Source organism: Echiichthys vipera, assembly GCF_963691815.1.
Source record: "Echiichthys vipera genome assembly, chromosome: 9".
NCBI lineage: Eukaryota > Metazoa > Chordata > Actinopteri > Perciformes > Trachinidae > Echiichthys > Echiichthys vipera.
In genome coordinates this window covers 20819151-20843102 of record NC_139834.1, presented here as the reverse complement: position 1 = coordinate 20843102, position 23952 = coordinate 20819151, and the positions used below count along the sequence as shown (strand labels likewise).

Genomic DNA, 23952 nt, shown 5'->3' with positions numbered 1-23952 from the left:
ATGTGGGCTTGCACTACTGAGCTGGCAATGTGGATTTGATTTCAACCAATATTCCTGTTACAGATATTTTAATTCAAACTGGAGCCCAAAGCCGTTGCTGAACTAAGCAGCATGATTTATCTTGCTCTGGACTGTAAAATGACTGACAGCTCTGAGGAGCTCCTCCCTGCAAGCCCTGCCTAACAGCACTGGACCTACTTAATCAGCCTAAATTGCAAAGTCGAGGCCCTTGTATTTGGTAATGTGGTGAAAACAGTGGCAAGTGAGAGCTAATTAGATTAACGGTAGTTTAACGAGCTGTTGGAGGGGCCCCCGCAGATTGGATTTTAATAAATAGTGGCAAAAGCATCTGCTATGCACTTCCTGGCTCTGCTGGCATCCTAATTGGCCCCAGTGGGTTGCTGTAGCTCAGCACTACACAGTGCAATTTAGGACGGGAAAAAAGGCAAAATGCTTGTCTTCAATCCAGGTAAGTCTGGGAAACGAAATAAAAATGTTATTTCTATGATGTTATGTGTGTATTTAATACAGTACCAATATAATTTTTAACAGACATTTATCACCACAGAACATCCACAAAATGTCCACAAAACAAGGGGAGAGAATATCTCAAAGTCCAAATAAAACAGATGTGGACATGTTTATCTTTTCTGCTATTTGTTTTCAAGATGAATGTCCCCATGATGAGCTCTTTGTAGAGGCAACAGCATAGAAAGGAGAAAAAAAAATTAATCAAACATGAATGAGCGACCATAGCAGGGTTATTTCCATGGCAACAGCCCGAGGGGACAACTTGAACCCTTTAATGTGAGCTGGTGATGTCTCTTTGTAAACATCTGTGCAGCGGGGGGGAGCCAATGAGAGAGTCTGGCAACAGAGGCATCACAGGGCAGCAACCTCTTGGTAACAATCGAAGTTTCCATTATCAAGTGTTGAAAGGACCTAAAAGTGCTTTTGTAATATTGTATTCGGGAGCATTAGAGTTGAGAAGCATCTTTGTACAGTGTCTGTTAAGTGTCTAAAAACATTGAGGTAGAATACAGTGAAGACCGCAGCTGCTAAAAACAATATGCAAATGATCAGGGAAGAGTGATGTTTCAAAAAAGAAGTTAATTTTTGTAGACACAATGTGTTTTGCTGCTTGAAGAATCACTGAAGAGCTGACATCAAAGCTATTACACAAACGCTGTTTCTTGCTGTTATTCCTCTTACATCAGGCAACAAATCACAGTCATAATCTCTCTCACAGTCATGTCTTATGCAACCTGCAACCAGTAGGCTCTTTCAGCCTCCAGCTGTGACCAACGGAAAGCAGTATGCAAGTGCACAAACAGTACAATCAGCTATTATCAAGGGTCGCTTGTCGGTGGCCATAAAGGCTCTAGAGTAATTGTTATTTTGAGAGTCTTGGATGGGGGGAGTGTTATCAAAACAATCTGTTTTCTTGGTCCAGTGATGTGAAGAAAATAGACAGGTAAATTTCCTCAAATCTACAACAACGATTTTAGAGTTACAAGAGTAATGCATGAGCTGAGGAGAAAAACAAAGAGAGCCTCATCCAGAAAGTTCAGGATGTAACCTCATTGCAGTCTATAAATGACTTGCACAGCATGTAGAATGCATGCATGTAAGTATACAGTAGCAGAATAGTAACTCAGCACACCACAATGGTCTAAAAAGGGAACAGCCTATAGCTCAATTCCACAATCCCATGAACTAACTTTCAATCAGTTCTCCTTGATGTGCACAAAACAAAAAAACAAAAAAGAAATATCACATTTTCAGTCTTTAAAAGCTTTACAAAAAGATATGAACGGGGACTTTTTTGCACCCCTTCCTTTCTGAAACAATTCATCAGTGACTGTGCAGTATGTGGAGCTTGGAAGCGTCAAAGCTGTAACCTCCTTACAAACACTCTTGTCCCAAACCTCAGTGGTTCCTTGGGCGAGAGTAATGGCTTCTTTGCACTGGGCCGCGCCGTGCTATTGTAGAATCACAGAGCGGTTAATTGAAACAAATGACTCTAATAATGGGACATTATCCCCACAGGCTGGCTTTGTGGTGGGCCTAATTAGCGTTGCGGTGGTGGTGAGGAGGACGAGTCACCACACTGATCCCTCAAAGGAGGCATCCGAGGCCCCCTTTTAAGTGGGCAGTACAGGATTCTCCTACTTGCAGCGGCTAAGGGCGCCGGGCTGTTTCAATACCAGCGTGGTAAATCTTTAGTGTCATGTTTAGTCACCCCAGGGTCCCTCGGAGGGGAAGTCCCGCTCTGTCAGGTGTTGCCTTGTGTTCGCCGTCGCTTTGCTGCTCTTCAACCTTTCCTGACTGAGCCAACTCAAAAGTGATCATGGCTGCAACTTAAGATCAATTTGTTTATTGATGAATTAAAAAAATCACAATGTGGTCTATAAAATATTGACAAATGCCGAGCGCAGTTTACCAAAGTTGCCAATTACAATAGCTTGTTTTGACCAACCAGCTGAATGTAACCAGCTAAAATCTGGTCCAGAGAGCTGGAACCAGCTAATATTCAGCGTTTTTGCTCGATAAATGGTTCAGATTTTTTTTTAAATAATTGTTGATTAATATTCCGTTGACTGACTAATTGATAATTCAACCAATAGTTATGATTACTGGCAACTCTTCACCTCATTGTCCTTTCGCATCTCATCACATTCTCCTTTGGAGCATTAATGGTGCGTTACTAATGTGACAACATGAGATATTGTTTTCCAGATGTATTTTGATCACCACTGAAATCTGTTTTTTGCCATTCCTAATTGTCTACCCTTGTACAAGATGATCCTAGAGAGTCAGCTGTAACGCAATGTTCAAATCTCTGTGACCAAGCTGTTTTAAATATTCATTAGTCCTAACAGTCGCCTAAGGTTATTTGAATTAGTGCCGTGAATATTCATGAACCACAATGAATGTGCATTTGTTTTTAATGCTCAATCTGTTAATACTCCTCTTCATTACTTCACTCCAAAGCCTACATAATAAACTGCACAAAACAAAGCTTTACTTTTTTAAAGCACAATCCTCTTTAGAAGCCTTTTTGTTTCAGTTTTAAATGAAACGGGAGTGCCCTACCAATTATCCCGCTGTCATTTCTCTTGACAACTACAAGACACATTGTTCACCCCTGTTGTGGAGTGCAGCACTGAAGGGCATCTGTCTTTCTGTGAAATGAAAAGCCACAACAGAAAACATTTCTACTGTTACAAAAACTGATTTATCTCGGAACGTCACCAAGATGTCATATCTATCCTAGTGAAAGGCAGCGGAGCAAGCGGGTCATATGAGATATGTCTAAAACCTACACTGGAAAAAAAAGATTGCTGTTTCAATTTTTTTTTTTTTTAAATAAAAAAGTAATCCAGCTGCAGTATGTGAAGTCAAGTCAAACTACTCGATACACTGTGAACACATTCTTAATGCATCCCTTTGCTTTCAGTGCATTTTCTTTTATATGCATTATATCAATTTATTTGTCTGAATATGACTTGTTTCACAACACAGGTTTGTGTACAATGCTGACTCTGATTGGGCCTCTATCTAACTATCCCTACGCTACCAATAAACACAGCTGTCAATAACCGTTTCTAGGTTGCGGCATTAAAATAGTTATGGCCTTTTCCTCCGCTGCCTATGTCCTAAATGCCAAGTGATGCAAAATAAATTTCCTTTCACAGATTAAATGAAGTCAAGCTCACATAACCTTGTAGCAATCAGTGACTCTGACAAAGACTGATCCTAAAGGCACACACAAACACAGTGCAAACACACTGTGCTTATGCACCATGCAATATTGCACAGACATGCACCAATGTACTCAGCATTTCTGTGTCATACTTTTTAATAGGGTAGGTGTAAAGTTGAAGCTCCACTAATCAATATTTTCAATATTATCAAATGCATATTCTGAAAGGGGTCTCTCACAGTGAATTATAACCTAAGTACATCCTGACAATGTATTGTCTGATGCAGTCTAAACCTTGTTTCCAGCAGCAGTAGTTTTCAGAAAAACAGCTCTGATAATTGATATGATATGATACATAAATGCTCAGCAACGGCAAACAAACAAAATTAGCTAAGCAAACAGCTAGCAGCAGGTGACCCGGATATTTTCCTCAGGGTTGGGTTAAAACTGAACCAGAGCTAAAAGAAGAGTGAAAATTACACATATTGCCATCAGGTGGTCACTAACACAAGACTAAATTAATGCAAAACCCCAGTAACAACTGTATAAAGTGTTAACATCAAAATATAAACATGCAGCATTAAAAATAAAGAAAACAAAGCTGTATCTTCATTTGACAAATATATCCATTAACTGTAGCGTGTCACAGTCTCAACATAGTGGAGCATTAAAAATCGACGGCTGATGTCACACATCACACATCTTGCCAAAAATATTACTCTAACACCACATGTTTAACAAAACTGAACAAACTTCCCACCAGGAGTCATCTGACTGAATGTGTGACATAAACTTGTAAAACTGGCAGCTGCTTTTTTTTGACGGCGGGGGCTTTCCTCCTCCCTAACCAGCCTCATTACACCGGTAATGAGACAGGGGCTGGTACTCTGTTTCAATATTTAAACGTGCTGGCGCCCCTCGAGGCTCCGCGTTGTGGCCGCTCTGCTAACTCCTTCACGACCCCTCATTACTGTCTGCCGGTGAGTGTCCCTCCTCCTTCATTTTTTTCAAAGCGCTAGATCTTGGTTGTATCTTCCCCCCGGCTGTAGCCTCAGTCACACGTGTACGATCAGGGGGCTTGTTGAACAAGAGACCTCTGGGTGCCACTTCTTCCCCAAACGCTGGGGTGGCCATAACGCTGACAGCTGAGGGTGAGACAGGGATTCTCCCTCCGTAACGAGCATTCGCGCAAAGGCATTCCACATTTGGCAGTAACCAGTCTTCCAAGACTTTGCCCTTTTCTTCCTTGAGCTGACGGAGTAGGTCAGCGTTGTGGGGAAGGAGTTAAAAGAATGCAAGAGCCTTTCTGATTGACAGCTCTGTCTTTTATAACACCAACGTTGATCCTTTTTACTTGTTGGCGTCCTTGTAAATGGTGCAATTTCAAGTGTGACAAATGGTTCAAAACTGGCAGTTAAGACTATTATGAACAACATGCGACTGCAGCAGAGAAGATCAAACTCTACATATGAACAAAGTGCTTGAAAATAAAAATAGAAAAACCAAACCTCAGTGTACATCAAATGTTCCAGCTCTGAAATTTGCCTAATACTCAACGCATGTATATGACACCTGTTTTTTTCCATCTGCTACACATCTTTTTGATTCACTGGGTAATATTTCTGCCGCCTGTGGATTCATAATTAGATGGAAAAGAGGAGATAGTCAGACAAAATAAATTCAGCTGGGAAAAAAACTGGGCTCTTGCAAAGACATATGCTGTTCTGCATGCCAGGAATCATAATCTTATTATAAAGTCAACTCCAATTGAGTAGACATTACAGACTTTATAGCTGTGAGGATAAACTGGTGCAGAATTTTGTGTGTACAGTATGCAGCATGAAGATGATGGTCAATCCACTGCTGGAATGATTTAACTGTGTTTGCTGTAGGATCGATGTGCACTGAAAAAGAGAATCCCAAAGCAGGGAGAAGTTTACAGAGCTTTAGCCTCAGGCTAAATGTTGTACAAAAACCAGCAACAGCATCCCTTGAGATGAAGCGTATCTGTTGCTCCAGCTGAGCTTGTACTTGTAGGAGGTTTATATGTGCGCTGAAGGATAGCTTTTATTGAAGAGGAGTGTATCCTTAAGGTAACGCTGTTGACTTTTTATTTGCTTCTTCAGCAACGTGAAAGAAGACTGTTGAACGATTAGCGTTTGTGTTTTCCATTTATCTCCTAAAATTTTGTGGTTTTACTGAAAGGCTTTTGTTAATACAATACAACAAATGCAAAGGCTTGTCTCTTCATTTCCGACCCTGGTTTCACCGAGAGCCTATTTCCATCCACCCTTATTATTCTTTAAGCATGCAGCAGATAAATTCAATCTTCCTTATTATACCTTTATCAGTATGAAATTAAGGTTAATTGACTTTGTTGGGGTAACATCAAATGAAACATCCCTAATGGAACCAAAATGAAAATAACGTCACCTTCGATTGCTTTAAAATATTTCTCAATATACAGCCTACTTTCCTATTCCACAGCCTCAGAAATAAGCTCCTCTTGTCCCAGGAGATAATAAATGAATTGAATCCCCCCACTCCAACCTCCACCAACCCCCTCCTTCTTCCTTATCGGTCATCTATTTTTCCAGAGTAAGCTATTACTTGCTGGGGTTGCTAGGCAACAAGAAATATTAATAGCGGCTATTATTAGCCAGGCTCTGCTAGAGTAGTACTAAAATGTAGAAGTGGGAAACATGAATGTGTTACATAAATCTCTGGACCTTTCACAGTGTGTGCAAGTCTCTGTTTGTGCGGTGATTTATTGCAATGACGGTTCATTTATGAGAAAAGGGGGTGTGAAATAAGAAAATGGAACATTACCCTGAAGGGCTATTTGAAAATAAATAATTGCAAAGGTGAAACAAAAGCTGTTTAAGAGGCAGGCACTCCCTCTCTGTTTCCTTCTAAAATACTATTGGCCAAAAACGGGCTGCTTTGGTATATACTGGTGCATGGACATCACATTTATATATAAATACTGCATACATGCATCCAGTTGATATGTTGTTATCCTCTAAAATCCACTCGCCCAAATTATTTTATAGGTTTCTTCAAACCAGCTATCGACGTTAAAAAGCAGATTGACTGAAAATGTTACAGTCGACAACATCTTTTCCCTGCATCAGGCATATTCAGCACAGTAGCCGATGGATTGTGACCTAATCCTGAAGACTGGCTTTAATGGAGGCCTTAGCTACCACCCACAAAAAAAAAAAAAAAAAATGGAGCTTGCAACTTACGCAGTTTGATTCTGAAAATCACATAAGACCTGATTAACGGAGGATAAATGCCACGGATGCTCACATTAAAGCATAAATATTCATGATGGAGGGCAGAGAGAAAAAAGTAATATTTATGTCAGATGAAAGTATATAACGCTAAATAATTCACCACACAGGCCATCTATAATTCATCTGGTTCGATCCTATGATTAAAGCATTTGAATGTGTTCGCCAGGGGTGTTTACATGTTCAGTCTGAAGCATGTTTAACACAAGAAAAAGTCCCTTTACTGGAGGGCGGAGTGGGGGTCCTCAGCATCTTTTTGAAAAGAAAAAGCAGCTGACAAGGGATATCCCCCTCTCCTCGTCAAAATTCTCTATTCAAAATGCCCCCCCCCCCCCCCCCACCCCCCCCACCCACAACCCCCCCATGCCTTTTTTTGCTTTGCCGATCATAACGAATGAAAATGTGCACCGCTGAGTTTTTTGCTCTCTTTCTTGGCTCACTTTGAGGCAATGAAATCTTTGAGTTGTGCAGCTGAATAGATATTAAAGGAGCTATGCTGCAAAGGTCTGGGTGTTAAGGAGGCAGCAGCTGTCTGTATTTAAAAGTGTTGCATGTATAGACTCTAGATTTGCTCAGACTGCAACTCAGCTACCATGGCCTTTAATTATATCTCGCATAGAAGAATGCTTTGCTATCATGAGAAAATAAAGGAAGACTATTGAGAAGAATTAGTCATTTTACTGTTGTATTGCTGAATTGCTGTATTAATCACAGTGAGTGTGGTCTAGACTTATTCTATACGAAAAGTGCCCTGAGATAACTTTTGTTAGATTTTACACCTATTAATAAAATTGAATTGAATTCATGCGTGTTTATAGCTTCAATGGAGCAATGACTGAATTTTACGCGACACAAACATGTGAAACCTGTTTCAAATGCTTGATAATGACGTTTTCAAAATGCTCTCTGCGCTGACCTGCTGGATGACTTCGAGCCCTCCGACCACAGAGACAGAGCACACCGCAGCGCTTGACTTGCACAATCACAAAAGGTCGCAGCTAAAGGGAAAAAAAAAAAAAGAAGAGTTCTCACCGAGTGCATAGGCCCCGAGAGGAGGTGGGTGTCCTGACCCAGCATGTTGGACATCATCAGGGCAGGCAGCTCAGGGTAGGAGTAGGTGTTGAGCAGACCATTGTGAGGCAGGGAGTGGAAGGGGTAACCTGACTCGTGCTCCATGAGGTGCAGCAGAGAAGGGTCCGCGTGGTTAGGAGGTGTGATAGGGGGGATCTCGTAGTCTTCATCCCCTGCTCCTCCTCCGCCACTGCTGCCTCTACCCTGACTGGAGTAGCTCTGGAAAGGCAGAGAAATTAACTTTTAGAAGAGGATGAAACTGCAATAACAGCAACTTTTACTCATATACTTATTTGTTCTGCATTTTAAGGGTTGCAAGAGGACAGGTCACAGATAGACTTTCATATGTATGGTCAAATTAGTGCCCACCTACAGTAAGGTAAACACACGTGAAAACAACATGACAACATAAGAACGTTGTACCTGCGTCTCAAAACAGTGTCACATTTAGTTACAGCATAAATAAAATAGGGGGCTGGTTTCAACACTTGAATCTCTAAGAAAAACAGACAACCGTACTGTTATACAGCATTTTAATGAACGCTCGAAGAGGAACTGCTAACAAAGGACATTCCAGAGTAATTAAAAAGCTTCGTAATTGGCTTTTAAATGCACCTGTTGCACTTTGTTGTGCAGCCGACACTGAACTGCAGCAGTCAATTTAGGCTGTTTTGCTGAAAATAAAAATAATTAGAAATGCAAATTGTTGCACTTACAAAAGTGTAAAGAATTAATTCAACACAAACACACAGAGCAAATTAATTAGAGTTAGACAACAGCAGCTGCTGTACAGAATGCTTCAGAAATCTTGACAGCTTTAAAGCAACAAACTGTCAGCCTGCACGCTTTTAAAATACAGTTAATCAAATTCATTATGTGTAAAAACACCACTGACACTCAGTTACTGGCTATTTTATAATCCTGTAATTATAATGCCAATCATGTTTTTTTTTTCAGAAAAACAAAAACTGAACTAAACCAAGCTCCCATTCCTCATCATGAAATGTATCCAGTACGTCCCAATGACCCCCACCAGGTAAAACAGCACAGATTCTATGGTGCTAATAAGGTGATACATGAACAGAGCCTGTGCTTGTCTTTTCCGGGGGCCTATCTTGACATAATATTGCGTTGAGAAATATGGTTTTGTGCTCTCAAAAAGCATACTGAGGGTATTCACCAGGGAATGAAAAGCAATTTTGTCAGAGGCAATCTGATGCCAACTCCCCTTTATAATGACTGAAGAAAATTAATCATCACAAATAATATTCCAGTGTCAGCCATTCAAGAGCTTTTTAATAGAATTTTTATTATTCATGTCTCGTGGTACACATCAACTAGTCCGTTCTGCAACATTTCAGAAATCAATTCAATATCATCTTCGTGTAGGCTGTCATCGCGCCTGCCAGTGCAGCAATTCATCTTGAAAACAAATACTTTTAGCAAACAAATGGCAAGAAAACGTTGAGGAACAGCTACAATGTCCCCACTAGCAGAACTGGTGCTTGAAGATAGGATAAAAGTCTCATAATGTGCACTATCATTAGGGAGAAAATAATAATAATAATAATAAAAGGCTGTGTGCTGTGATGTGCTGTTTTCTCTTCCCACAACACTCACTCTTGATGCTTTCTCAGAAATATTATCACTGACAATTCCTTTTCCCACGATAAAGGTTTTGCAAATGCGTCCTTGTTTACCAACATTTATTCTTGTTGTCGTTTGTTATTATTGTTAACAAGCATATGCGCTAGGGTTAATTCAGTAAACAAATGAAAACAAGTCTCACCCGTTTGTGCATCTAGCTAATTTGCAGCTTCTCAAATGTGAGTATTTGCTGCTTGTTTCAGTCATCTGTGATAATAAACTGAATATCTCTGCAATAAGAAAAAAAACATGTAACAAATATATTGGATGAGAAATGAGGATGAGAATGATCATACATCTCTTTTTGTTTATTATTTTGTAAACTATGAGATAAATCATTTATCAGATGAATTGCTAATTACATTTTTGCCCTCCAGTCTAAATGACTAAATATGTAGTTTTCCATTGCCTTCAAAACAACACAGGAGCATTTTTTGATCCAACACACCATTACCAAAATTATTCAAATGACTGTATTCTCATCTTCCACGCAGTACCATGGTGAAGGTTTTGGTTATATGCTTAGAAAATCCTTCTGTGGTTAAGGTTAGTGGACAATCATAGTTAGAGGAAAGGTTGTAATTTATCAACATCATGGGTCTTTGAGCATTTTAACAAATTACTAATACAGCTGTTTTTCTCTGCAAACCATTAAAACGCAACCATCTGAAAGGAAACAAGTCCTTGGTTACAGCTCACTGACATATGCACATAGGCAAAACAGGTAGGAACTCTAGCTAGGATGCTCAAGTGTGTGCTTGTAATCGCTGCAGAACAGTGACCGTCTAGATGCTGATAATAACACTTCAGTCTAAATTATGGCGGGGGAAAAACTGGTATGGCCATTTTCAAAGGGGTCCCTTGACCTCTGACCTTAAGATATCTGGATGAAAATAGGATCTATGGGTACCCACGAGTCTCACCTTTGCAGGAATGTCCACTTTATGCTAATCCAATGTAGGTTTGTCTGATACCATGCAGTTCTTTGCATGCCGCACAAGTGTGTTATTTTCTCCTGAGATAGTGTGTCTGAATATGTCTGCATACTACGGGCCCTAAACAGTCTTGGAATTGCATAAATTGGATCTGACTGGAAAGCTAAGACTCTTGTGGATTAAATGAGCCTAATCATATTCATGTGTGATGATCTTAGTTCCCATAGTAGCCATTTCATTGTAGATTCAAAAAACCTGGAACCTGACCTCACTGTATAAAATTACTTATAGTGACCCCCAGGATAATCACAGCCTTGTGAAACTTAGGGCATTAGAGGATGTATGGCTCTCTTTCCTTTTTTTATAGGCTCTTATTTAACACTATGGATTTCCCATGTTTTTAGGAGTCTGTTCAAATGGATACAGGCTAATAAAAATATAGATCTTGCAAAGAAGTTAAAATAATAAAAAATGATAGGCTAATTAGGCATATATATATTTTTTTATGATTTCGACAGTAAAGCCCCCACAGGAAAACATGTTGTTGATGACCCTTGCTGTAGAGGCTTGTTTGGCAAAAATTAGTAATTTAACAAGTTGATTTATGATCCAAGATTTAAATCCCGTCAGTCAGTTTTTTTTTGTTGTTGTTGACATCTTCCGATGAGGAGTTTTTTGCTCATACACGCAAATTGGAATAGCCTTGAGAAATCTGATTGCCTTATTGAGCAATAACTTATAAAGATTCAAAACAGAAAGCACTTAAGGCGACCGATATGAGATCTATGTAGAGCATTGGAGCTAAGCATGCATGGGAATCTTACACATTTCAACAATCTATATTGTAAGTAGCTTTCTGGTGAAGTGTACAGCTAATGTCAGTGTTTTGGTTCTATACTATTTTTGGTTTGCATGTTAACAATCTTTGTTTATTGCGCCTGTTTGTTTTGTTATTTTTATCGGGTAACTAATTAGTTGTATAAACTTTATACTATCCCATAATTAGAAGTGATGAGCGGGTGAAGGGCATGTGTAGGAGTGTGTGTTTGAATATAGCGGGGGTTGAAAATAAAGGTGGCATGCCAACAACGGAGAGGAGAGAAATAAGGCCATAAAGAAAATCTACAAACACAACAAGTTCAAGATTCAGAACTTCATTTAGCAGAATTTAAAAGACAAATGCTGTAATAACTGGAATGTATGTTGTATAACTTTGCCCAATGAACATAAAAACATAAATGCTGTCAGAGGGTATTTTATGATCGTGCCTTCCATCGCTTTGGTGAATTTTTATTTTCTTTACAGCTTCTTATGATGCCCTTGGAGATAAGATACGGGACAAGGACATCACAAGTTTAATATTTTCAAACAAAGATAAATAATTCATATATACTGTATACCGTCTTTCAGGACATGGATGAAAGAAAGAGGGGTCAGAGAGACGTGCCATGTTGATTCAGCCTTCTCTCTCTCTAACCTTCACCTTCCCCTCTCTTCTCCAGCTGTGAAATTTAAGCAAATCTGTCATTCTCCTGGACAAGGACGTTACCTTGGACCTTTGAAGGATCTGCGAATCAATTCTTTCCTGATTTTCTTTCTGTAACTTCAGCAACGATAGCACCAAGCTTCTTTGTACATCAGCTGTGATTTGACATCAAAAACACCATATTGCTTTAACATGCTTTAGAGTTGTGAGATGCTGCTCCAAGGCATATTGACAATCATCATACATAAAGCAGTCCCTGGTTCTTTGGGGGAAAAAAGCAGGGGGGACGATTCACCCCAAGGGAACAATGTTGAGATGTATATCTTTGGAAGTTCAAGACTGACAAAACACACAATTAATTCTGATGTTCTACAATTCGATCACTTAAAACACATACATTAAAAGCAAGTTTTATGAACAAGCTCAAGCATTCTTTAAACTATACTCACTGTTTGCTTTGAAGCTAAGATCAAATTATTTTCATTTGCAGTATTAAGTTAATGAACCACTGAGGTGTCACGAGCTCAAGGAAACTAACAACATTGCACCCTTCATAACTTACTTCAATGGTAAATCCGTGCTGCATATGAAAGAAATAAAGTGTGCTTTCTCAATTTGAAAGGCAGCTATAGTGACCATTATAATAATTTTTTACCTGATAAATGTAAAGTTCCTAATGAAGTGTTTAAAGTTGGCACCAATAGTAGGTCATATTCTTTGAATTGTATTACTTATTTCTTTTTTGTCTGAAATGGCAGGATTTATTCTGTAAATATACTGCATTTCACTAAAAGAAATGAACTTGTATCTATTTGCTTTAACGAACCAGTGTGCAGGAAAGGGGGAATCTATTGACAGAAATGGAATATAATATTCAGCATTCTGTTTTCATTAGTGTATAATCACCTGAAACTAAGAAATGTTGTGTTTTCGTTATCTTAAAATGAGCCCTTTATATCTGAGCAGGTCCTCTCACATGTTGCACCGCCATGTTTCTACAGTAGCCCAGAAAGGACAAAGAGAGAGAGCCTTTTTGATTTTTTTATGTTACCTGAAGGCCACAGTAGGTCAGGGTCTAAGTGGATTTCTTTTTTTTTAGTATAAGTATAAGTATTTTTCACATGATTTTTAAACTAAAATATGTTTAACAAGTAGCAAACTCCTTTAAGGAATAACTACGTGCATATTGGTGTCCCTAATGAGAGAGAGAAACTATGTTGAGATACATTTAGCTGTCATTTCTGGTCATGCTGCTTTCGGTCTTTGTCAAAATTTGATAAACTCACAGACACAACAGTGAGAGTGAGCATGATGAAGAGTATGAAGTTACGCAGTGGTGGCTGCTGGTCTTTCAAGGAGGGGAAGCTCATTTTTTCCGGCCTACATCATAAATGTGTTTGTTTATTTATATATTAATTCTACCCTTCGTTCCTTTTCAAGAAAATTATCTGTGACTTTGTCATACCAACTAGGCGTCTTTTCCAGGGACTTGACCAGTGTCCTCTCAATGGCCAGCAGAGCTAGGCTGCTTAAACGGCCTTGGCCCAGCTGGAGCTGCTGCGCCAGGCTACTGTGAAGTGTGACCGCCTGTGAGTGTGAGTGACGGGGGGAGGAGCTCCGCCGCTGCTCGTTAGGGAAAGAAATCGCAGAGCGACAGAACAGAGTCGCCAAACACAACTGTAGTCCTTTTTAACAAAGACAAAGTCTCTGGGGATTGGGAAAGTCTCCAGATCAGTTCAGAACACTGGAATTAAAAATTTGCTCCGGTGGATGTTTATTTTTCAAGATCGCTGATTCGCTCATTTAGCTGTCAATCAAAAAAGGATTCCATCTCAGACTTTTTAGGGTGTATTTAGTCAATGAAATGAACACACAGGAGTGCATATTTCACCACTTTTTTTTTTTGGGTAACATTTTAGGGCAAGCTGAGCTTCCCTTGCAGTCTTAGAGCAATCACCACTATGGTAACATTGTGAAGGTAGAAAAGCAGTTTGTGAACACTTTATTCGTCTGTTAAAAAAAATTATGCTACAACTCCCCCAGATCCAAACCATGTCCCTCTGTTTTGCTTGCTAACGGCAGGCTAAAGTGAAGAGAGTTACCTAACCGTTAAGGTGGACCAGCTATTCTCTGAGTTTTGCTCATCTGCAATTTAGTCCTAACCTGACTCCGCACGATGGATTGATTCGCATAATTTGCATTTGCTCTGCATATACATCTGGGAACTCTCTTTTGGAGATCTTTTGGGAAGGGGCGAAAATACTGGCTGCTGATTGGATAAACCATCTCTCTATCACCAACATACAGGCCAAATCAACCAGTCAGATCAACGAAGCGTATCATGTGCTAACAGCGTCAAGGCAAAGCTCAGAAAGTAAACGACATGTCCGTAAATAATATTTTTTGTTTGTGTAACTTAAATTTACAGATAAGAGGCACAATTTCAGGTACATATTCCAACAGAAGATCCGAGAGAAAAAAAACGTTAGCGAGCAGCCAGCATGTTGTTTACACCGAACAGTCGCTTTTCATTGCATCACACTTCGACTCCCCTCAAAACCAATGTTGATTGGTTCGGTACCTTGGCTAAGTTTTTTCAATTGCATGTTACCATACTGATCTGCGAGTTAAATACAATGGACTGATGATCAGGATGGTCTTGCGAGGCTATCTTAGTCCACCTACGGCTCAGTTAAGTTTTGATTTTATTTTTAGAAAAGCTCCTCTGCACTCCAAACAGAGATGGCAGTGGTGTTAAGATACTCTTGGAGACAACATATTCATTTATACTTCAAAAAAGTTAAGTCGATTCTTTATATAAAATCATTTTATTGAAATGTGTTTTTATGTTATTGTTTAGGTACAAAAATATCAGGCACTACATAAAGATACCCAGTCATATAGTTTCTAGTCCTCTCAGTTGTATGTAGGCTAAGTCTTTTGTTTGATTTGTGGACATGGTGTCTACATGCTAACATGTCATGTTAAATTCACAAAAGATTGGAGTACATGCGGTAGCAAAAAGTCACAGTAACAGCTGTAAATGTCACTTGACCCGTAAGCTTGTATGTTGAAAAATATCTGCAACCAAACAGCTCCACCTTGTCTCCTTAAGTAATGAAGTTATCTTAAGTGGAAACAAATTAATCAGCTCAGTTAAAGGTTTTCTTGACACAAATGGCTGGGAAGATGAGACGAAGTCATTAGCTTGGTGATGGAGTCATCCGTAGCCTATGAGGTGTTTAGTGGAAGACAGCTCATCTGGGAACAATGATGTGTTCGTCAAAGGGAGCAGAATGAAAATGTTGCTCACACCAGAGAACCTGTCATGGCTGATGGGGGCCAAATTGTCCAAAGACAAGAGCTGTCTGTCTTTGATGGACTTTGTTATTACAGCTTCACTGACTGACACACTCAAAGTGTTTCCTGTATTCCAAAACACCAATATGATTTGAAAAATAACTACTCTTTTTACGCCATAAAACCGTATAACTTTGAAGGAGTATACAGTGTCCTATGGAAAGTCATCCAGCCATATGCTTCTTTGTGAAAAAAATGACAGAGCAGCATGATTTTGGTGACAAACAACAGCTGGCCATGCATACATAAAGGTCTTCACGTCCATTCTGTGTATTCCAGATAGACGGATGGCAACAGTAAATCTTTAAAACATCTTACGAAGAATTTCAAATATTCACCTTCAAAGTTCAACCTTGAGGAACCGAGAAAGGGCAGAAATCAAACTCATCATCAGTGGGTGTTGAACATTGCTGCGGTGTGCTGCACAAGTGACCATTACAGCAATGGTCTGCAGGTTCCACAAAGACTATCTGACCCTGCTTTGAAACGACAAGGAACTCCATTTGGGTGATGTATCAAGGGAAGCAGACAGAGTAGTACAAAAGAAGGAGAATGCAGACCCACTGGGCTGACTGACAGCAAGACAGAACTGGGATAAGTGAAGTGTGCAAGGGAGGGGGGTTCACCACGACTGATAGTAGCTCAGGGTCATTCGCAGCATCCGTTACTAAAGGTGGGCTGTGGTGTGCTTCAACCAATGGTAAAGGGATGAGCTAACCTCTTCCATGATCCCCAATGCACTGGTAATTCCCTCAAATGTCATATCAAAATGGATCTCATTTAGGTGGGTAAAAAGGACCCGACTCTCCATCGCAGATGTGGGTGGACCTGTGCTGGATATACCTGAACTCTTAAAACTCAGCTGCAAGGGAAGTATTTTTGAAAAGGTGTGCAAATTTAAATTTCTAAAAAGAAAAACAACCTCAGTTATATCAAAGATGATAGGTGAAAATAAATCTCTGATCTTTTTTTTTTACCGGAAAATTATTTAATGTTTTATCCAAAGGCTGCATATTCTTTGTTTATTTTCTTTTTTAAGGGGGGTAATACTGTTCTATCAGACACATTTCCTATTCTTATTCATTAGAGAGAATCATATAAATAAATAAAATATGTTGTCTCGTAGTCACTCATCCCCCCCAAGGGAACATGGAAGCCCCAGTAATCACATATGGCACAATAGCTCGCCCATAATCCCCTTTATTTTTATTTTCATGATGTCACTCTCTTTAAGCCCCTTGCTTTATGACTCGCAAACAGAGTGGAGAGGGGAGGAGAGGAGGAGCAGGGAGGAGAGGAGAAAGCAAGGGAGGGGTGAAAACAAATGATGTGGATCCCTCATTGTTCTTTCTCTATGCCCTCATTCCAGTCAGGGTAATAAGAGAACATTGTGATTTACTGTCAGTGAAGCGCAAGAGTGCATCAGAGAGAATCCACTGCGGCAGGGGCCATTAAAATAGATTTAACTTCCCACAGTATTAGGCCAGATGTCTACACTTCTATTATATTTCAATCAGCCATGACCTTGGTCTCCATATGATGAGAAAGATCACTAGGAGGGAGGGAAAGAGAGAATGAAAATACACACAGAAAACCAATAGAAATATCAAACTACTTAGTCCCACTAAATCCATCTGCTCCACTGTGCAGCAAATACAGAGAGAGGCTGGGACAGAAATAGAGCCAAGGTTTCAAGTTCTCTTAAAAGAGTGTATGAATCATTGAGTGCACTCTCGCAGCTGATAAGTTGCTGTTTTTTGGGGCGGAGTGCTGCTTTTCTGCAGGGTGTGCATTTGAGGAGGGACCGAGGGAGTACGCAACAAAAGAGTGGGACAGTGGGTTGTTTTGATGTCTTTTAAAACCTCAGATATCAACAGACACGGGTATGTTGACAACTCACATTACCAAGGAACCCTCACGTTTATTTCCCTAATATTTTTCATCCAGCTGCTCACTCACTAATATGTCTCTACTCTCAATAAATCTTCTATATCATTTTTATTAAGTCCTTTCTCTGCAGCAGAGTAGGGATTTCCATCCATTTCAACTCCATGAAAGCAGAGCAGAGGTCATAGCATGTTCTATTTGAGAGGCTGATGGTAATTGGACTTATTGGCTGACATGGACTGACCTACATAAAAAAAAAAAAACCTACCGATCCCTCTAACTTACAATTCCTCTTCCTAGCATAGGCGTGTATGTTGTGGTGATGTTGCTCTGATGTTCCTCCAGCATTGTTTTCAGATATTTGTGCTCCAGTGCTGGTTTAAAGCTGCAAACTGTTTTCTGCCTGAATTCACGCTACTAAAATTGTACACTCTCTTGAAATTTAAATACACACCGTACAATATGTATCAGTACTTCATTCTCGCGACCTTGCCAGCGGCTCCGTACGGCCTCAAAGAGGGAGTGAGATGTGTGTTGGCGTTTTCAGACCCTCAATTTTCATTTTTCATCCTTTGTCTCAAATGTCCCCCTAACTTTTCTTGCAGGGGAAGGATGCAAGGAATAGATAGTAGAAAGAGAAACATTTTCATTTAAGTATGGGGGGGGGGGGGGGGGGGGGTTGTGAAGTGAGTGTTGCTGTTGTGGTGGTGGGGGTATAATGGTGCACTGTGAGTCACTGTTAAGTAACGCTGCCTTTTCACATCACCATCGCCCACATTGGGTGTGCAATGCCAGGGTGTACTGAGGTGTCAGAAAAACAGAGAGACAGAGGAAGAGAGAGAGAGAGAGAGAGAGAGAGAGAGTGAGAGAAAACGGGTGAGATAGGGTGAGAGGACATTAGCTGGTCCCACAGGCCAAACAACATCTGGATTTCTATTAATGGTCTATTGACAAAACATCATTTTGTCAACTAGAATTATACTTTTTCTTTTTCTGTTAATAGCTAGAAATGTTAGGAAATATTTATGCTGCCTTTTTATTTGTACACTAAATATTAAGCGACAGCCAGCAGCTGGCTAGCAACACTTGAATAAACAAGATATAATGTGCTAAATAATAAGCTTCAGAGTTGTTGGTGAGCACTTTTTTTAGCTGGCTCCAGCTTCACATTTAACAGGCATGAGAATAATATGATTAGGCTTATTTTCCAAAAATTACTCCTTTAAGTATTTCCTCACTTCATATAAATGCATTAACAACTACACAGTAGGCCTACAGGAAATTCTGCAATGAATCATATGCACATATCATCTGTAACTGTCAGATGAGCTGAGTACCACTGCTTTGTGTTATATGTAGGCTTCATATGCTCTTAAAGTTTTTTTTTTTTAAAAAGCAGAGAAAGAAGACATGCTCTCCCTCTTCCTGCCACTAGCTTATTTTTTCTTTCAAACTTCATCCCTAACCGGCTATTTCTTTAAATCTACCCTTTTTTGTCTCTAATTTTCCCTAATCTACCATTTGCACATATATACACATGGACATGCTTCCACATACAAATTATAGGGTGAGAAGAAGGCAGCCAAAACACAGAAATATACATGAAGGTACAAATCTGCACAATTGCTCAAACACATCAGGTCTGATATGAATCTAAATAAAGAACACTAATTGTGCTTTACACAGAATTAGAATATGTGTGGGCGTGGTTGGAGACAGCCATTTTGGTTTGACTGTGATCATTCTGCAGCTATTATAGTGCTGAAAAAATATACAGTGCAGTCAGCATTATTTGGCATGCATGTGCGTGATCGCTGATAATCAGACTGAATTGCCATTTTCACATCATTATTGAGTCTGAAAACATGTTCCAAGAGAACCGTTTTCTGTCATTGGGGTTATTTTGCCCTCAGTAGTGACTGACAGGTATGCAGTAATGATTGCTAGTGCTTTCTTTCTTCTTCACGTTTTTTGGAAGAAATATGGTGATTTAAAGGTCCAGTGTGTAAGATTTAGGTGGATCTATATTGTCAGAAAAGGAATATGATATTAATAAGGATGCTTTCTTTATTACCTTAGAATGAGCTGCTTTTCAAAGGAGTCAGCCATGTTGCACTGCCACGTTTCCTCAGTAGCCCATAATGGATAAACCAAACACTGGCTTTAGAGAGGGCCAATTACGTTTTTGTTCTACTACACGCCTGTCACACTGGAGAGGTTTCACTTAGTTGCAATCTGCAACCTCAACCCTAAATACCACTAAATCCTACACACTGGACCTTTAAGAGTTGTTATTTCTGCAAGTCTGATTACGAAAACACAGAAAGATTCTGTCCTCATTCTTTATAAAGAGTTCCAGCAGGCTAGGTTTTTTTTCATAACCAAGGAATCAGCCATTAATGAGACCTACAGACTGACATGTATTTAAATAGGTGACTAAAATCTGTTGTTTTAGACATCTGGAACAAGTCTATGTGGGTGATTCGAACCTTTTGTGCCTCACAAGAACATCCTCAGTCAATCAGGATAATGGAGATGTTTAATAATCTTTAATTTGACAAACTATCCCCTTGGTAGCTTTGTGTGTGGGCAGATATAAACAACGCTGACTGATCAACAAAATTACACGCCCACACTTTTGCATATAGGCTGAAACCTCAACAGATGAACCAAATGAAAAACATCAATACCATCAAAACGTCTGGGAGTTCCATATGTGCAGCTTGTATGCATATCTTGTACAAAAACCGTAGAGTATTCAAAGCCTTGAAAACATCTTGTTTGAATGGACAGATTGTGTCCAAGCATACAGTAAACGGCCCCTTTATAGCTGTTTCTGATTAGCTGTTTTCTCTTTTTAAAAGCCCAGAGATGTTATGTGTAATGCAATCTCTTGGCTGTGTCAAACTGCTACCTCAGTGCGTACTCTGTGGAAGACCCCAGACATGCAAACAAAGGAGTCTCTGTTCTGGCTACATGCACCTTTTTCACAGGCACACATCATATAAAGGCTCGAGTGGGCATCTCAACGCAGTGTTAAAACTTGCATTAAGGAATACAGGCTCCTTCTTTCACATTATGTTTGACCATTGTGGAGGTGCTGTATCTCCAAACCAAAGAATAAAAGTCTTTCCACAGTACTCTTTGCACAGAATAAACAGAAGAGAAATAGTGGAAATACCACCACCTTGCATCTTGTTCTTTTACAAACACAGATAATCTTAATGTAGCAATAGGCACAACGTTTTTGCTTTAACTTATCATTATGAAGTAGATGTTGATTGCACAATGTAATGGCTATATAAGAATTACATAATCTGTGTTTAGTTCAGTTGCCTATAAGCCTCGCTCTCACTATGTAATTCTAGTCTGGCACCCTGTATGATCCTTCAGAAAAATAAGTCTGGCTTTACGGCATAAAGGAAGTGGATAGCACTTGAGTTGTGCTTATTCTTCATGAAGGTAAGAAAATAATAACATGGAGGCTCCAAAGTCCGAATCAAAATGGCAAACTCTTTATTTTCCCCCTTAGCTTCTCTTCTTCCACAATAAAAGCCCTAGACATAGCCTATGCACTGGGTCACTGCTTACCAAACACATTTCACTAAGAGGCAAGCTTATAACTCAACAATCTTAATCTATCTTACAGTTAATATCATCAGGTAGGTGAAATGGCGGGCGGTGGAACAATCAGAGTAACTGTGGAAACTCTACCCTGCAACATAAAAAGAGCCCCATTGACAGAGGAGGCTAAGAAGGCAAAGAGGGAGAGCGATAAAAAGCTCAGAGATCAGGGTTTCTGATTCAAACTAGGATTCTTACGGTTGTTTGTTCCTTAGGACAGCCAAGTGTCTCTGTGGATTTGACCGTTCCAGTTACCATATAAAGAGATGCTAACAGCCTTCTCAACCTACTGGTAGGTGTAGCAGGCAACTTTTAACCCATATCTGTGAGGCTGATTACCACTCATCATAGCCATTGAATCGAGTGATAATGGCCGGATGGGCAGCTAGCGGTAGCAATGTTGCTAACAATATACAAATAAGTTACTAATGGATCCAGTATTCAGTAAATATATATATATAGTATATAGTATAGTACAGTATATATATAGTATATATATATAGTACAGTATATATATATATATATATATATATATATATATATATATATATATACATATACAGTATGTATGTATATGTTACCAGAATGTATTCAGCATATTCCTTAGACTGTAATCACCATTCAAAATTGATGCAGAAATTATTCCATATTTAAACCTCTAATTTGTCTGATTTAACTTCAAAAGCGGCTATATTTGACAAATCACTGCACAGCTAATGCTCACAATTAAGCATCACTTAAGAAATGATTGACTCACATGCACAGTGACCAGTCAGACTGAAGGATTTTGTATGAGGCATAAAGAAAATGCAGACATTCCTTGTACGTGGTGGCTTTGAAGATATTTATAAGTTCACCTTTTCAGACCCTTTGGCAGGTTAACCATTGCAAATGCATGGCTTGTACCCAAGTACTGTTGAAATCCACAGAAATGATTAATTCTGGTCAAGATCCCAACACCAGAGCACAGGCTAAATTACAAGGAAAAATGCATAAACGTATGCACAAGACAACTAGAACTTATGGAAGTTGTGCCTAGATACCAAGATCAGTGTTAACCAATCAGTTATTTGCCATTAAGCCTGCAACTATGCAACCTTTAACTAAAGAATGACTCAAGGGAGCCCATCCCAACTCCAACAAATTCAAATTAAATCGGCTGTATTAAAAACATCGGATGCCAAACAGTGAACTCTGTGTTCTGATTGCTGTTCAGTATGGGTGTGTAAGCTCCTATTTGACAGTGCTGACAGAGCATCAACCGCAACTGGCATGTTTTGAAAAGCCCAAATTGCCTTATCCACTAAGAAGGTATTTGTTGACACAATGCTGCAAACCTGGAGTGAGTGTTGATGATTGACACATGACCGCTGCAGCAGAGAAACTACAAAGCTGGACATTTATCCCAATTGGCACACACCCATGTACGCACACAAACTGACATAATTAGGGCAGACAGGGAAACAGGGCTAACAAGGATGGACCTCATAGTCTGTGATGTGTGCTATAAGTAGACAATAAGCTGCTAAAGCTCCCACTCGACCCCTCATTATAGTCAGTCAATCCCAACTTCAAAGGAAAGACAACCTTATGGCTATAGGATGACAGTGAGCATACACTGTCCAGCTTTTGAGAGTATGTCTGTGTGTGGCTGTTTATGTGCACGTACATATGTTATTCTTTGTCAATCTGTGCACGGACCAATTTAAGTTTTGCACCCTAGAAGTGAGAGCATTTTTGGAAAGTGAGGATACTTTTCCTGGTCATCACATCTTCAGAGGGCTGTTGAATGACTAAGGGTTTACAGATGTTTTTAGGGTTAATGGGGTCAGTTCATACAAATTACAAAAAATTAAAACATGGTCGCACCGTTAAAAACTGTTTAGAACAAGTTTTGTAGAAGGAAGTGGCTATTGATCTAACCCTTTTCACACATAGATGGGCACCTTATATTAAATGTATGTAACATCCTCATGTATTGGGGAGGTAGCAGAAGTTTCAGATGCAGCTACTCTTAATACATAAATCCAAAATTGCTCCAGATTAGGTAGTGGTGATGGCTACCAAGTTCATGCATTATGTCAATGTGGGGCCTTCCAACTATGGAAGTATGAACATATGTGTGTGTCTGCACAGTTTGTAAAGAAACTTATATTGAGGACGTCTTCTCTTGCATGTGCTTATGACTTATGAATAACTTTGTGTCAGAGAATGTGTCGCATCTCATTACAATATGCTGTGTTTTTATGTGAGAGAGAGTGTGTGTGTGTGTGTGTGTGTGTGTGTGTGTGTGTGTGTGTGTGTGTGTGTGTGTGTGTGTGTGTGTGTGTGTGTGTGTGCCCTGGCATCATCAGCCTTCTGGCCTTGTCCTGTGACTTTCTGACAGAATTTCGCAAGGCGCTAATTGACGAGGAGCCTCCACCTCGTTGTGTTTTGTCAGAACGTGAAGGCCTCGCTGCTGGATCAACAAATCCTGGAGCTCCAAATTCTGCCATATGTCCAGGCATGTGTTCTCATCTACCAGCTGGGAGCGCTCAGTTCTGTGTTCAGTGCCTGTCTACCTCACTGACTGTATGACTGGGACTGTACCGCTCCAGACTGGGACAACTACTTCAATGAGTCTGGAACGGTGACATGTTGTGCTGGTTTATCTGTGTTAGTGACATTGCACTCATGTTGATGGTTTAATCCCTCTGATCTTAAAGATATATGTTACGTTAATGTGCTTTGGATAAAATCATCCATCAAATGGCACATGTTTTGTGGACTTTAAGGGGTACTTTGGCTTACGAGGAATGAAGTGTTTTTCGTACTTAGTAAGAGAGGGTCAAAGTCATGAAAGTGAAGCATCGATTTCTAGGCTTAATAATGCTGTCATAAATATTTTTGGAGAAAGCTTGTGAGATCAAATGATCTGACAAACTGCAGCTTTTTTATATA

The 23952-nt window shown here is 39.7% G+C and overlaps 1 protein-coding gene across 2 annotated transcripts in view; it reads right to left on the bottom strand.

The window, feature by feature from the left end:
• The window catches only part of LOC310951440 (TOX high mobility group box family member 2-like), an 81780-nt gene that overhangs the window by 16431 nt on the left and 41397 nt on the right, over positions 1-23952 (bottom strand). For both annotated transcript variants that reach the window (XM_083919654.1, XM_083919655.1), the window contains one exon: positions 8035-8292. In XM_083919654.1, the coding sequence (XP_083775780.1) occupies positions 8035-8292 (258 nt within the window). The remainder of the gene's footprint in view (positions 1-8034; positions 8293-23952) is intronic.